General features: G+C 37.5%; 1 protein-coding gene across 2 annotated transcripts in view; it reads right to left on the bottom strand.

Moving 5' to 3' along the window:
- Positions 1-13,345, bottom strand: part of WIF1 (WNT inhibitory factor 1) — a 66,884-nt gene that overhangs the window by 14,263 nt on the left and 39,276 nt on the right. Inside the window, exons 3-6 of one of the 2 annotated variants that reach the window (XM_032288352.1) lie at positions 12,765-12,873; positions 5,124-5,264; positions 4,051-4,146; positions 3,009-3,104 (exon numbers count right to left, since the gene is read on the bottom strand). In XM_032288352.1, coding sequence (XP_032144243.1) covers positions 3,009-3,104; positions 4,051-4,146; positions 5,124-5,264; positions 12,765-12,873 — 442 coding nt within the window. The remainder of the gene's footprint in view (positions 1-3,008; positions 3,105-4,050; positions 4,147-5,123; positions 5,265-12,764; positions 12,874-13,345) is intronic. The other variant, XM_032288361.1, reaches the window with a different exon arrangement.

Here is a 13,345-nt window from a genome sequence, read left to right as displayed (position 1 = left end):
CAAAGCTGGTTATATAATTTGGCCACACTCTTAGTACTTGTATACTATTATATTGTTATGAGCAAGCTTCTCTACATTTCTGTGTGCAATGATTCTCGATTAGAAAAACAAGCAGCTAGAGACATGAAGTATCTTTCTCTGGGGTTAAGATCCCATTGGCCAATGCTAAACTCCTTAGGTCCTAAAAGTCGTGATGTCCCAACAGCCAATGAAAGTTATTCTTTAATATTTGTTCAAATATATACTGCTAAGGTCTAATGCCATAGTAATAATTAAATCATTTTTCAGAGCCTCTCCATACTCCCTCCTGGAGAATAAAAGCATCTTTTTGTTGAGGTAGAATTTTTTTTTTTTTTAATATTCCCAGATCTCCAGTGAGAGACCAAGTGGAATTTTAACACTTTCTAAAAGAATTTAAAAAAATTAATGGAGTCTGATAAGTAGGAAAATCTTTCATTTGAAAGATAAAATGTTATAAAATATAAAATGTACTGGAATACAGACAGATATATTACTTTAACAGACCATGTGGTGTTTGTGACACCATAGCACCAGAAAAACATTGCAATTGACGCTCTGTGATGCAAACCACACCAACAATGGCCACATCTACATAAGAAGGTCTCACAAATGGTCTTTTTAAACCTGTGAATACATGAGTTCTTTAACCAAACCTCTAGAGGATTTGCTTTATTTATTAATAGTTTTGAGACGATAATAGGTTAATTCTTGGCTGGGCACAGCGGCTTATGCCTATAATCCCAGCACTTTGGGAAGTTGAGGCGGTTGGATCATGAGGTTAGGAGTTCGAGACTACCCTGGCCAACATAGTGAAACCCTGTCTCTACTAAAAATACAAAAATTAGCCGGGCACGGTGGCATGCACCTGTAGTCCTAGCTAGTCGGGAGGCTGAGGCAGGAGAATTGCTTGAATCCGGGAGGTGGAGATTGTGATGAACTGAGATTGCACCACTGCACTCCAGCCTAGGCGACAGAGCGAGACTCCACCTCAAAAACAAAAGTTTAGTTCTGCTCTAGAATGCCTAGTTTTGACATAGCAGAGATACTGAATGCTAAATTTAACAAATAAAAAGATTCACAGTAATTAATTTTACTCACTGGCTATTATTAGGGTCATTAGTGCTTAATCTTTGTGAAAATACATTTTAAAAAATGGTTTTTAATCCAATGCTATAGTTTTAAAAGACTACTTTAAAAAAGGTAGAAATGCTTTCACATATTATCTCAATATAGTTATTGCATATAGCTCAGGGGTGAGGAACAGGAGGGTCAATGGCTTAATTCCAAGTCTAGAGAGAGAAAAACCATGATCCAGAGAGATCAAGTTACCTGCCCAGGAGAGTCACTTGTGGAAGAACTGAGGCCTGAATTAGGTAGCCTGGGTGGCAACATGGTATAGTGCAGGATATGAATTTGGGTCAACCTACTCAAGTTCCATAAACCTCACTTTGCTTATCTAGGAATGAGAGTGATACTACTTTACATATCTCAAAAGGTGTACAGAGTAAAATCACACAACTCTATGAAAGTACTTTGTACATCATAAAAGAGTAAACATGTCATAAGTTATTCTGACAGCTGGCCGGGCGCAGTGGCTCACGCCTGTAATCCCAGCACTTTGGGAGGCCGAGGCGGGTGGATCACGAGGTCAAGAGATCGAGACCATCCTGGTCAACACGGTGAAACCCCGTCTCTACTAAAAACTACAAAAAATTAGCTGGACATGGTGGCGCATGCCTGTAATCCCAGCTACTCAGGAGGCTGAGGCAGGAGAATTGCCTGAATCCAGGAGGCGGAGGTTGCGGTGAGCCGAGATCACGCCATTGCGCTCCAGCCTGGGTAACAAGAGTGAAACTCCGTCTCAAAAAAAAAAAAAAAGATAAAAAAAAAAGTTATTCTGACTCATACTGAAGGCTGTTTCCTTTAGCTTTATTTAAAAAAAACAAAAAATGGCTTATGGCAATCTTACTTGGCATTAACTGAGTGATTACTAAAAAGATACTTTTTAAAAATAAAATTTATCCTAACATGTATGTTTATTAACAAAAAACAATTCTCTATTCATACAATTAACATTTTAACACAGATAACTTCAATAAATATACAAATTTCACAGTATAGTCTTTGTTTTCCACTTAAAAGACGTGAACTGGGTAAAACAGACAGGCATCTTGTAAAAAGTATGAATCATTCAGCAGTTTTGGGGCCAGGTTTGAATCCACTTGCTGAGAATAATATCTAGCTGTGTTGCCGCAATATGAAGAAGGAAGAACCAGATCTCTCCGGGATGTGATTTGTGAGCAGAGTACTGAATTGGGAGTCAGCAAACTTCTAGGTCAGGCAATGTAGAGCAGGTTGTTTAATTTTAGCCTTAGAAGCTTACCCATGAAACTGATTTAGGACATACCAAAATTCCATGTGGCGTAGACCACTAATTGTTCATAAAAATTTGCACTCCCCTCACATAATATGAGACGTCAGTGGGAGACAGCCGTCCAGCCAGGGGCAACATTTCTTCTGCCTGAATCCAGGTAGGACCATGAGGCTAATTCCTACCTATGGAATAGGTGTGGAAGTTCTGTGGGTTACTTCTCGGCCAGGGCTTTTAAATTTTCTAATTAATTAATTAATTTTTAGCAGTGCTTACTTCAATTCTTCTTGGCCTATTGGCTGGATCTAGAGAGTCGCAAAGCTCTAGGCAGAACCACAAATAGATGGTGCCTGGACCCCTGAGTCACTGCATAGAGAAGAACTGCCCTGCCCACTGGCCAGGCAAAATGCACTGGAGCATTCTATGAATGAAAATAAACTTTTGCTACTAGGCTACACTAAAATTGGGGTTTCAGTTACTTTAGCAGCTGTCTTTACCCTAAGCCATACATTCTATTTACAGAGCTGTTATGAAGAGTGAGGACATATTAAGTAACTTATTCTAATCAAACATTTTAAAAGTAAAGATAACTTTGTTCTTAAAAAGAAACTATTACCTTTATCACAATTCACTCCATAGAATCCAGGTGGACAGATGCAGAAACCAGGAGTCACACAAAGTCCGCCATTCATACATCGTGGTGTGCAAAGGGCTTATAGGGAGAGAGAACCCTGATTAAGGCCAAATAGTATTTTGCAGCAGGACCATTTTGAAATGTCAATAATACAACAGGTCTACATTTTCAAGCTTTGTGGTTGACTCTAAAATGATTACTCTTCAGAAATACACATTTGCTATATTAATATTATTTTTGTGGTATAAATCAGGCTGTTTTTCAATTTCTCAGTCAATTTCTTAGAGATGACTTTTGGATTGGTTCCATTTGAACAGTTGAATAAATTTTCCCCAGAACCATTTTGATTAAGATGTGGTCTTCTTAAAACTGTAAATATTTTCACTCTGCCTCTTTTCCTTAATCTTCTAAGATAAATGCAAAGAAGAAAAATAAGAAAGTATTCTTCTGCCTTACCTATTTTAAATTTTTTTAAACTTTCTCTTACAGGATGTTCTTATTTCTTGAAGATAAAAAATATTTTGCTTACTTTAGTCAGGTAAGCCCTTAGTATGTAAGCATCTTACGATTAATATTCAATTTCTTGCTTATTTCTTTTTTCATGTATTTTTTAAAATGTATTTCCCTGAAATAGATGTACTTACTACACAAATTCTTTTCATCCCCTTTTTTGCCTTATCGTAACTTCATAACTCAGATATACTCTTAGTTGTGAATCAAGCTACTTTTAATTGGAATAATATCAGGTCAGTGGTGATACTAACTTTTTAAATCCAACTTAAGTAGAGGAAAAAAACTCAAAATTTTTATGAGATTATGCCAAAGTACAGTGACTATATGTGTGAAGTGGGACAGGCTGGGGGAGATAGCCAGGAATGTCCACAGAAAGTGGAGGCATTGTGCCAAAGTTTTCTACGTCTGTGACCAGAAAAATAATTTCAGGTATTAAAAGTCCACATGGGGCTCCTGCGTGACATCCATGTTCATTAGGAAGTGAGCAAGCGAAGTCAGCTCTGTGTTTTACCTTTCTCACAGTGAGGTCCGTAGAACCCATCAGGACACTCGCAGATGCGTCTTTCATTACAAAAGCCTCCATTTCGGCACCCACCTGGGCACTCGGCTTCACCAGAGAGGAACAAAATTTATATAGACATCCTTGAATTTATGTTGGGTGAATCACAGCCAGCGTGAGACATTAGCGTTCATTTCTGTTCCAGCCCACCAGTTAATCATGTTAATCAAATACCAATACTTCCAACTCATTCCCTTAATACCACTTGGATTTCACTAAATCTGCTGCAGAGTTAAGATTTTGACTCTGTTATTTCCAACAGTAGGAGGCTCATGGAAGAAGGTAAGGCAAATTTTATTCTGGCTGCATCTCCTCCTACGGATCTACTGTATCTTGTTAAATTCACACTGCAATTGAATGAATGGTATTGCCTTTCCCCTTTCAGAGGGTAGGATGACTTTTGGGTACATCTTTAGAGCACTGAAAGGCTCCCGAGTTTAAACTCTGATCTAGAACAGCTTGTATGGGGTTGTGAAAGGAGCCAGGCCTTTATGCTTAAAAGGGCATCTGAGGTGTGATGGGAAGGTACTGAGTGAGGCCTTCACCAGGTAGGGATCACTGGCATGAGGTGGCACCCTGTCTTCCATGGATGTGAGCAGCATCAGGCTTTTGTCGGGAGTTATATTTGTGTTGCCTTTGACAAGTTGGAAGTGCTGGTTATGATAAGCCACCTTGTTGTGAGCAAACTGAGCAAGGAAGGGGGAAATTCATGACCACAGGTGAAATACACTGGGATTCCCAGTGATTGTGCTGGAGGACTGGAGAAAGAGGAAGAAAAGGAATTTCGAAAAGGTTCCTATTTCTAATATTATAAGTGGGGTCAAGGTCAGAGAAAATCTATCTTAGTACTGTTACTAAATCCTGTGTTTATCATCTCCTTCCATTGCTGTAGTTATACAGCCATCATCCAAAAAACCATGTTGTGTGTGTGTGTGTGTGTGTGTGTGTGTGTGTGTGTGTGTTTGGCCCAAATCCCACTAGAGCCCTTACAACAAGTCTTCTTTGGAATCACCATCAGTGCTTACTTTGTTGACATGTTTTAAAGAAGATAGCATTTTGAGGTGTCTGGAGAATGGTGTTGCCTTCAGAATTCATAACAATCACATTCACTTCGAATGCTGCCACCCCATCTTGTTTTCCAAGACATGGGAAACCAACTTGAACAACTAAAAGAAAAAGAGAGAAAGTATGGCGAAACAGTTAATCTAGTTTATTCTAGTTTTACATAAACCTTGGGAGGAGAGTCAAAGGACAATGCAAAAATGTTCACATGTTGTTGGCTTTTGGAGTAGGAACTATATTTTGAGCATCTGCCCTCCACAGAAGTTGGGGATCATGCCAGGTGAAGAAATAATGACTCTTATTAATTTTTATTAATATGGAATTGGGGATATTCTGTTCATAGTCTGGACTTTTACTATCTTAAATATTTTCTCTGGAAATTAAAGATGCAAAGAAGAATCACAAAGTGGTTAATTATACATCACTGTAGCATGAGAAGAACAAAAACAAAACTAAACAAAAAGTGGTTAATTGGGGGAAGAAACTTTGTGGCATTTTCATCAGCCTCCATATTATCCAAAGAGGGCTAGAAATAAGCATCTCATAATCCCTTAAATGAAGGCTGATGAGCTATATCCCACTGGTTTATGTTTACTATGTGTATGTGAAAGTGACAAAATATCTTCTTTGAAAATATTTTGCAACTCAGACTAGAGTCCAATCATTGAACTGAATTAATGAAGTTAATATTTTCTCAGGCTGTTTGTTAATAAGAAATGTCCATATCTCAGGCATCTACAAGAGAGTTTGATGTGATAAAATAATCTCATAAATAGGGTTATATCTAATGGTTCTGTTCCTAAAGAGAAGCTTCTCTTTCTTGTGAGTCTAATGATCACTCGGTTTGTGCAAGTGTTGACAATAAAGTCACAGAGCAGGGATTGGGAACTGAAGACATTGTTGTACAGAGGGAAGAAGGACACCCATTGTGGAATACCCACAAGCCATTGGTTAAAATGGGACAAATCAGACATGATCATTGGCTGAGAAGCTGATTATGTATATTTCCAACATCCACTGGGTTATTATAACCTATCCACCGGGCAAGACTGATCTAACAGATGCACCAGATTCTTGTTCTTCTTTGTGAATATAAGGAAATATTGCTAATGGGTATGCATGTGAATTTTTGCTTCATTTTATTTCTGCATTGCAGATTATGGTTTCTGCCAAGCTTGTGCAAATTGTATCAAGCTAAGACAAATCCTTTCCTTTTAGAGTATCAATAAGCTTTCTCTATATGTTTATAGGAAGACATGAGCTAGAAACTGGTCTGCCCTTTTCTGTAAAGTATTGCATGCTTTTGGCAACCAAAAACTCTTCTTAAAGCTCTGGCATTGTCAGTGTTCATTGCTATGCCATTCTCAAAGTTACATGGACTTCCATTTCCAGTTCCTCTGAAACTTGAGATTTAAACATTGCAAATCATCATTTATGATGAAAAGAAAAACACAGACACTTTAACAGAAATAAAAAGAAAAAACAAAAAAAATTGTGTCTAAATTTCTAAAGTAAAATTGTCCTTATTGAAAACCTTGGCTTAATGAAATCCCATATATAAAAATGCCAGTTTATAAAACATTCATGAATGGAGATTTCTGTTTCAGAAAGAAGCAAAGGAATTGACAATTTATTTAAATTGTTTGTACTTTGTTCAATTATAAAACTTTATTTACTCTTCTTATGACTCTTTTACATGGACATATAGGCTAATAATTGCTTTGAGGCATAAAAAGATGGAAAAACCTGAACGGGTATTTAAAGATAGACTTTTAGAATCTTTCTCACTGCACGCCATCATCCAAAATTTATTATTTTCCAGGTGTATGTTTTTTCTGAACCATATTCAGCCTCTCCTTTGCAGCTCACCTAATTCTTTTCTTTTTTTTTGAGATGGAGTCTTGCTATGTTGCCCAGGCTGGACTGCAGTGGCGCGATCTTGGCTCACTGCAATCTCTGTCTCCTGGGTTCAAGTGATTCTCATGCTTCAGCCTCCTGAGTAGCTAGAATTACAGGCATGTGCCACTACACCCAGCTAATTTTTGTATTTTTAGTAGAGATGGGTTTCACCATGTTGGCCAAGATGGTCTCGATCTCCTGACCTTGTGTTCTGCCCGCATCAGCCTCCCAAAGTGCTGGGATTACAGACATGAGCCACCGCACCTGGCCCATCTGATTATTTTTAAAAGGCCCTTCAGTTTTATTTTGGCTTTCAAAATCTTGGTAGGGAAGAGAAGATGCTTATCAGTAAATTCATCTTCATTTCTGCTTGCCAGCGCTATCAAATTTCAAAACACATCTTGGATGTTAAATATCAAAAACTGTCTTATTAAGGATGTAGGAAATTTAGTTAACAACAATTATTAGTTCTTTCACATCTTCAGATGTTCTAAAAGACGGTTTATAAATCTGGTTAAATTATGATTACATGTTCACAAGCTCCATTGTCAGTTGTCAGGGGATGCTTCTAGAGGGCTTGGAGTGCTGACATAAAAGTGTGTGGTTTGCCGCCAGGTGCAGTGGCTCATACCTGTAATCCCAGCACTTTGGGAGGCCGAGGCAGGTGCATCACTTGAGGTCAGGAGTTGGAGACTAGCCTGGCCAACATGGTGAAACCCGTGTCCACTAAAAATACAACAATTAGCTGGCATGTTGGCATACACCTGTAATCCCAGCTACTTGGGAGGCTGAAGCATAAGAATCACTTGAACCCAGGAGACAGAGGTTGCACTGAGCCAAGATTGTGCCACTGCAGTCCAGCCCGGGCAACACAGCAACCAAAAACTCCATCTCAAAACAAAGAAAAGTGTATAGTTTGCTTACATCACCTTTAAGTCAATTAAAGTAAAGACATGTTCACAGAGTTCCCAGGCCTGTGGTGATGCTGGAAGATATGGCTCTATACCATTGCAGGAAACAAAATCGAGGTTGCAAAATCTAATGAAAGTTCAAAGTTTTTAAATAGAAAAACTGCAAGCAATTTTGGCAGATAACTAAAGACGCAGTATCTTTTTATCATGCCATTACATTTTCTTAGTAAACCAAGAAATGATATCCCTAAAAATTATTTTACTAGAGTTATATTTAATTACCATTATTACTGATATGAAATATTTCCTTCTTATATCTTTTAAAGAACGAACATACTCTAGGCTTACAATTTTTGCTAATTTTATTTGTGCTTAATAATTCCAATCCTGAAATTCAGCTTCAAGTTAAAAATGAACACATTCAAAATCCCATCAGCCCAGGTAGATAAGTTTTACCTGCATGTTTCTACCTCTTTTGAAATAGAAGGCATGTAAGTGCAGTTATGATCTGAACCCTACTGCAGAATGATTTGTAAAGAACTAGGAAATAAAGTTTAGAAATTAGGAGGTACCTAGCTTATGGTTTCCATTAATTATTATTATTTTCACTGAGGATATCTTGCTCCAGATCAATAAATTAATTTTTAATGTAAAATAATAAATTACAGAAAGATGTGATAAATCATAGCATTACACTTGCCCATTCTTCAGTCTTAAAACACAAAGTAGAAATTTTAATTCCTCTTGTGCAAACCCCACTTGTCTTTCTTTCTACTTATATGAACTTTATAAGACCATTTGGGCAATAATATTTATAATTAAACACCTTTTAGAAGTTTTTGAAGAATTTTGCTTTAAGAAAACAAAATCTGACTTTATTTAGCCTCATCTCCAGTAATTGCCTTTTGTCAACCCTGTGCTCTGCCTAAACTATTTCTCTCAGCTCCCCAAATGTGTAGTGCACGTCCACAATTTCCTGACTGCACACCCAGGTGCTTGGAATGTTCTTCCTTGTATTTTCTGTCATAGTGCCCTCCCATTCAACTTTCAAGGCCAAAATTAAATAGTACTTGCTTTCTTTAGCCTTCCCCAACACCCCCAACCTAAATAATTACATTTATGTATTTTACAAACACCTATATATATTATTTCATTGTGGTGTAATGATTTAATTATGGTTTGCATCCTTTGCTAAGGATGAGAGTTCTCAAAGTCAAGAACTATATCTTACTCGTTTTGTAATCTCAGCATCTAGCTTATTGTCTTTCACAAACTAGGTACAAACAGACATGATATATTTTATGGTAGACACAAGCATATACCTTTGTTGTGTGCATAGGCACACACTTTCACTTCCACACATGCACATACCCACACATATACACAGAGACAGAAATTCACCATAGACAGTGGGAGAGGTAGAGAATAAAATACTAACAACATGCACTCAGAAATACTTGTGCACAGAGAAAATGAGACGTTGAAGGCGGAAAAAGCAGAGACTGCTTCCAACGAATAACAGGAATGTGAAAGTCATGTACTTTTCAACAATAGGCATTTGAGTAAAGAGCCGCTGTTCCCAGAAGCTAGAAGAAGTTAGGTCAGATGTGAATTCCAGTGCAGTCTAGGCTGTATAATCTAAACAAGGTGAATTAAAACAGAAAAACTAAAGCAGATTGAATATAACTCACAGCATTGAAATACAGACTGATATGCAATTGATTGCACATCAACTAACTCTTCTACAGAAGAAAGTGGCAAATTTGTTCTAATTGCATACTGCTCCTACACACAGATGGGCATGGTGCTCAGATAGCCTCAGCCTCCAGTCAGTTGAGTCCCTGTCCTTACAACAAGGCAAGAGATGAGAAAGGCAGGCAAGAGCCCATCCTCCACACCACATGATCATGAACCGCTACATCACTAGAAATATCCAAGATAAATATTCATCAGTGCTTCAAGCTGTCCTGCCAGCCATTCATTCTCTTACCAAATACTTAGCACAAACTCTGGGCTTCACATTCTGGTAAAAACTGGGGTCACCTGTAAGAAGATGGTATCTCCAGCATGAACACCTATTTAACACAGTATAGACACTGGATTCCTGAAAGCCTTAGTTGAGAAACACCACTGCTCTGTTGGTTTCATGGTCAAAGAGAGTGTTCAAAGAGGCAAAGTCTTGGCTTCATGAAACTGTTTTTTGTTATACAACTCAGTAATTTTACTGAACCACCCTGCAGTTTGTAGTTCCTGTTTTTGTTCTCTTCTGATGCCAGAAGGCAGGTACTTCATAACTGTTAAAGATCAAGAGTTTTCTTTTTTTCGTGCAATGTTTAGGCATATAGGAGTCATGGGATAAAAGAACAGTTTAGCAGCTTGGGGGTATAAAATAAACCTGTAGAATAATGAATGCTACCTGGATGCTTAAGAGCAAAGACACACTGATTTGGTTACCTTTTTAATAATTCAAGGTACCTTCGCCTCTCCTACTAGAAGGACTGAGTTAATGAGGCTAATGAGTAACTGCCCTGCAATGGTCTAAGAGTCCCATAAACTTCTTGCACCTGCATTTCTACAAATAAATCTTACATCTGCTTCTAAAAGACTGTGTGTGGTGGGGTGAGGGGGTCGTATATACAAAGGATGTGTGTGTGTGTACAAGTCTGTGTGCACACATGGGCACATGTGCACATATCACCTGGTTCCCAAAGAAGGCTTGTTTTTAGTTTCATCTTGACCGAAGTGTCACCTACTTTTTCCTCTACATTTCTTATTTACAAAGAATCTAAATTATTAGAAAATGTTCTATCTAAGCATGATCTATTAAAATATCCTCACATCATATGTTCAAAATCATATGTGGCACTATCCTAAGAAGTAGAATTTCAGTAAGATTTTTTTTCAAAATCATATGTGTCAATATCCTAAGAAGCAGAATTTCAGTAAGATTTTTTTTAACTAGACACAAAAAGTGAAAGAAACACTTAGGATACAAGCATTAAATTAGAAATTAAAAGGTACAAGATTTACTAGAAGCTGAGCACGTAGGTATAACTGGTAGTTAATGTATTTTTAATGGACTATGATGAGGTTGTATTCCTTTATTAATCAGAAAAAAAGGAAAATGTATAAAATAGAAATCGAGAGATGTTATGTACTTATTTTATTCTGACTACTTCAGAAAAAAAAAGAGCAAAAATATAATCAAGAAGAATTTTATAGAAAATTATCTGTAGCCTGGTGCAGTGGCTCATGCCCGTAATCCCAACACTTTGGGAGGTCAAGGCGGGTAGATCACTTGAGGTCAGGAGTTTGAGACCAACCTGGCCAACATGGTGAAACCCTATCTCTACTAAAAATACAAATATTAGTCAGGCATGGTGGGACGTGCCTGTAATCTCAGCTATTTGGGAGGCTGAGGCAGAAGAATTGCTTAAATCCAGGAGGTGGAGGTTGCAGTGAGCTGAGACTGTGCCATTGCACTCTAGCCTAGGCGACAGAAGGAGACTCTGTCTAAAAAAAAAAAAAAAAGAAAGAAAAAAAATTATTTTCTACTAAAAAGGAATACCATGTAACATGGCATGAGATTGAGTGATGACCATATTCCAATAATTTGGTGGCTGGAGTACCTTTCTTGTTTCCACAAGGTAATAAAGCCCTACCAATGCCATTTGAGTAAAATTAGTATATTCACATCTCTGGAATAGATACTCATGTCCTTGGGGCTACACGTCTCAGATGAATAAATCTTCACCCAGAACCCCAAACACATCTAGGTCAGAAACAGATCCTCTAGGGGGACTACTGGTCACACCTGCAACACTGCGATGATCAAAGAGAAACTCAAATTGTACTCCTCCTGCCTATACCCACATTAGCACTTAGGTCGGGAAATTTGAGAAACTCTGTGTTTATTTAGTCTTCCAACTCTTACAGCACTGGAATGCAACAAGGCAGATCCACTGGAAGTGGCAGATAACTAATTTGAAAATGGCCTTTGTAAAACTACCTGATCTCCTGATTACTTTAGAGACTTAAATTAGCTCCAAAGGGGATTTTTATTTGACATCTGATAAAATTTTTTTTCACATTCCTCTAAAAGAATAAGACTAAATTGTTTTTTTTAAAAAAGAGTTATGCCATCAATGATTTTAAAACACTATAAAGCTACAACTATCACAACAGTAAAATAAAGAGTAATCTCTAAACATACCCTATGTGTAGGAAAGCTTAATGTGAATTAAACAGCATATCTTGAATCAATTCAACTTCTTACATCAGAAAAGTTAATGACTCAAAAATAATTGAAGTTAGAGCCTTATTTCATACTATTCCCAAAATAAATTTTTATTTTATTAATAAAATAAAATAAAATAAAAATTTAAATTTTATTAACTTACAAGCATGTGTAAGTTATCACTCAACTGCTCTCTGGAATAGGAATTAATATCAAAACATAAAAGCCATAGAAAAAAATTGCAAAGGAAAAGATAGGTTTGACCACATAGGATTTTAAAGTCTCTGCATATTCTCCTCCAAAATGAAATAAAATAAAATAAAATATAAACGTTAAATTGAAAAAAATGCAATAAGTGGTAAATATACCTAATATACAGCAAGCTTTGCAGATCAATAGGAAGAACACTATTATCTCAATATAAAAATGAGCATGGCACATATTTTTCATGGTCTAATAGACACATAACCTCTCTGATATAGGACATTTGCATCTTAAATATTCTCATCGCCATTACATTTTAAGTGTAAACTTTTCTTCCGGCAAAGACCACCCACCTGATGCCTTGTGAGGCACTGTTCCCAGCAGAGGGACATTGACGGTTGGATCTGCCATGATGCCTTTATCCAGGGAGCGCAAGGAAAGGAATTCATAGAAGTATTCTTCCTACAAAGAAAGGCACTGACAGTTAGTAACACGGAAACCACAGAGAGGGAAAAGCCACCACTTAATTCATGCTCCATCTGATAGGGCAGAGATAATTTTCATTACAGAAACTTGGAGCACATGGCATCCAAGATACTGTGTAGGCACAAGTATTAGATTCTGTTTGGAGGGAAGTGATCCCTAAAAACTTTAAAAAGAGCCATGAAAGGTAATTCTTTTTTTTTTTTTTTTTTTTTTGAGACAGAGTCTTGCTCTGTTGCCAGGCTGTAGTGCAGTGATGCAATCTCAGCTCACTGCAACCTCTGCCTCCCTGGTTCAAGTGATTCTCTTGCCACAGCCTCCTGAGTAGTTGGAATTATAGGTGTGTACCATCACACCTGGCTAATTTTTGTATTTTTAGTAGAGACGGGTTTTTACCATGCTGGTGGGGCTTGTCTCAAACTCCTGACCTCAAGTGATCCACCTACCTTGG

Source organism: Sapajus apella, unplaced genomic scaffold, assembly GCF_009761245.1.
Source record: "Sapajus apella isolate SASKATOON/1434 unplaced genomic scaffold, GSC_monkey_1.0 scaffold2, whole genome shotgun sequence".
Lineage (NCBI taxonomy): Eukaryota > Metazoa > Chordata > Mammalia > Primates > Cebidae > Sapajus > Sapajus apella.
Note: the sequence above shows the minus strand (reverse complement) of the source record. Positions and strands in the feature narration are given on the sequence as shown.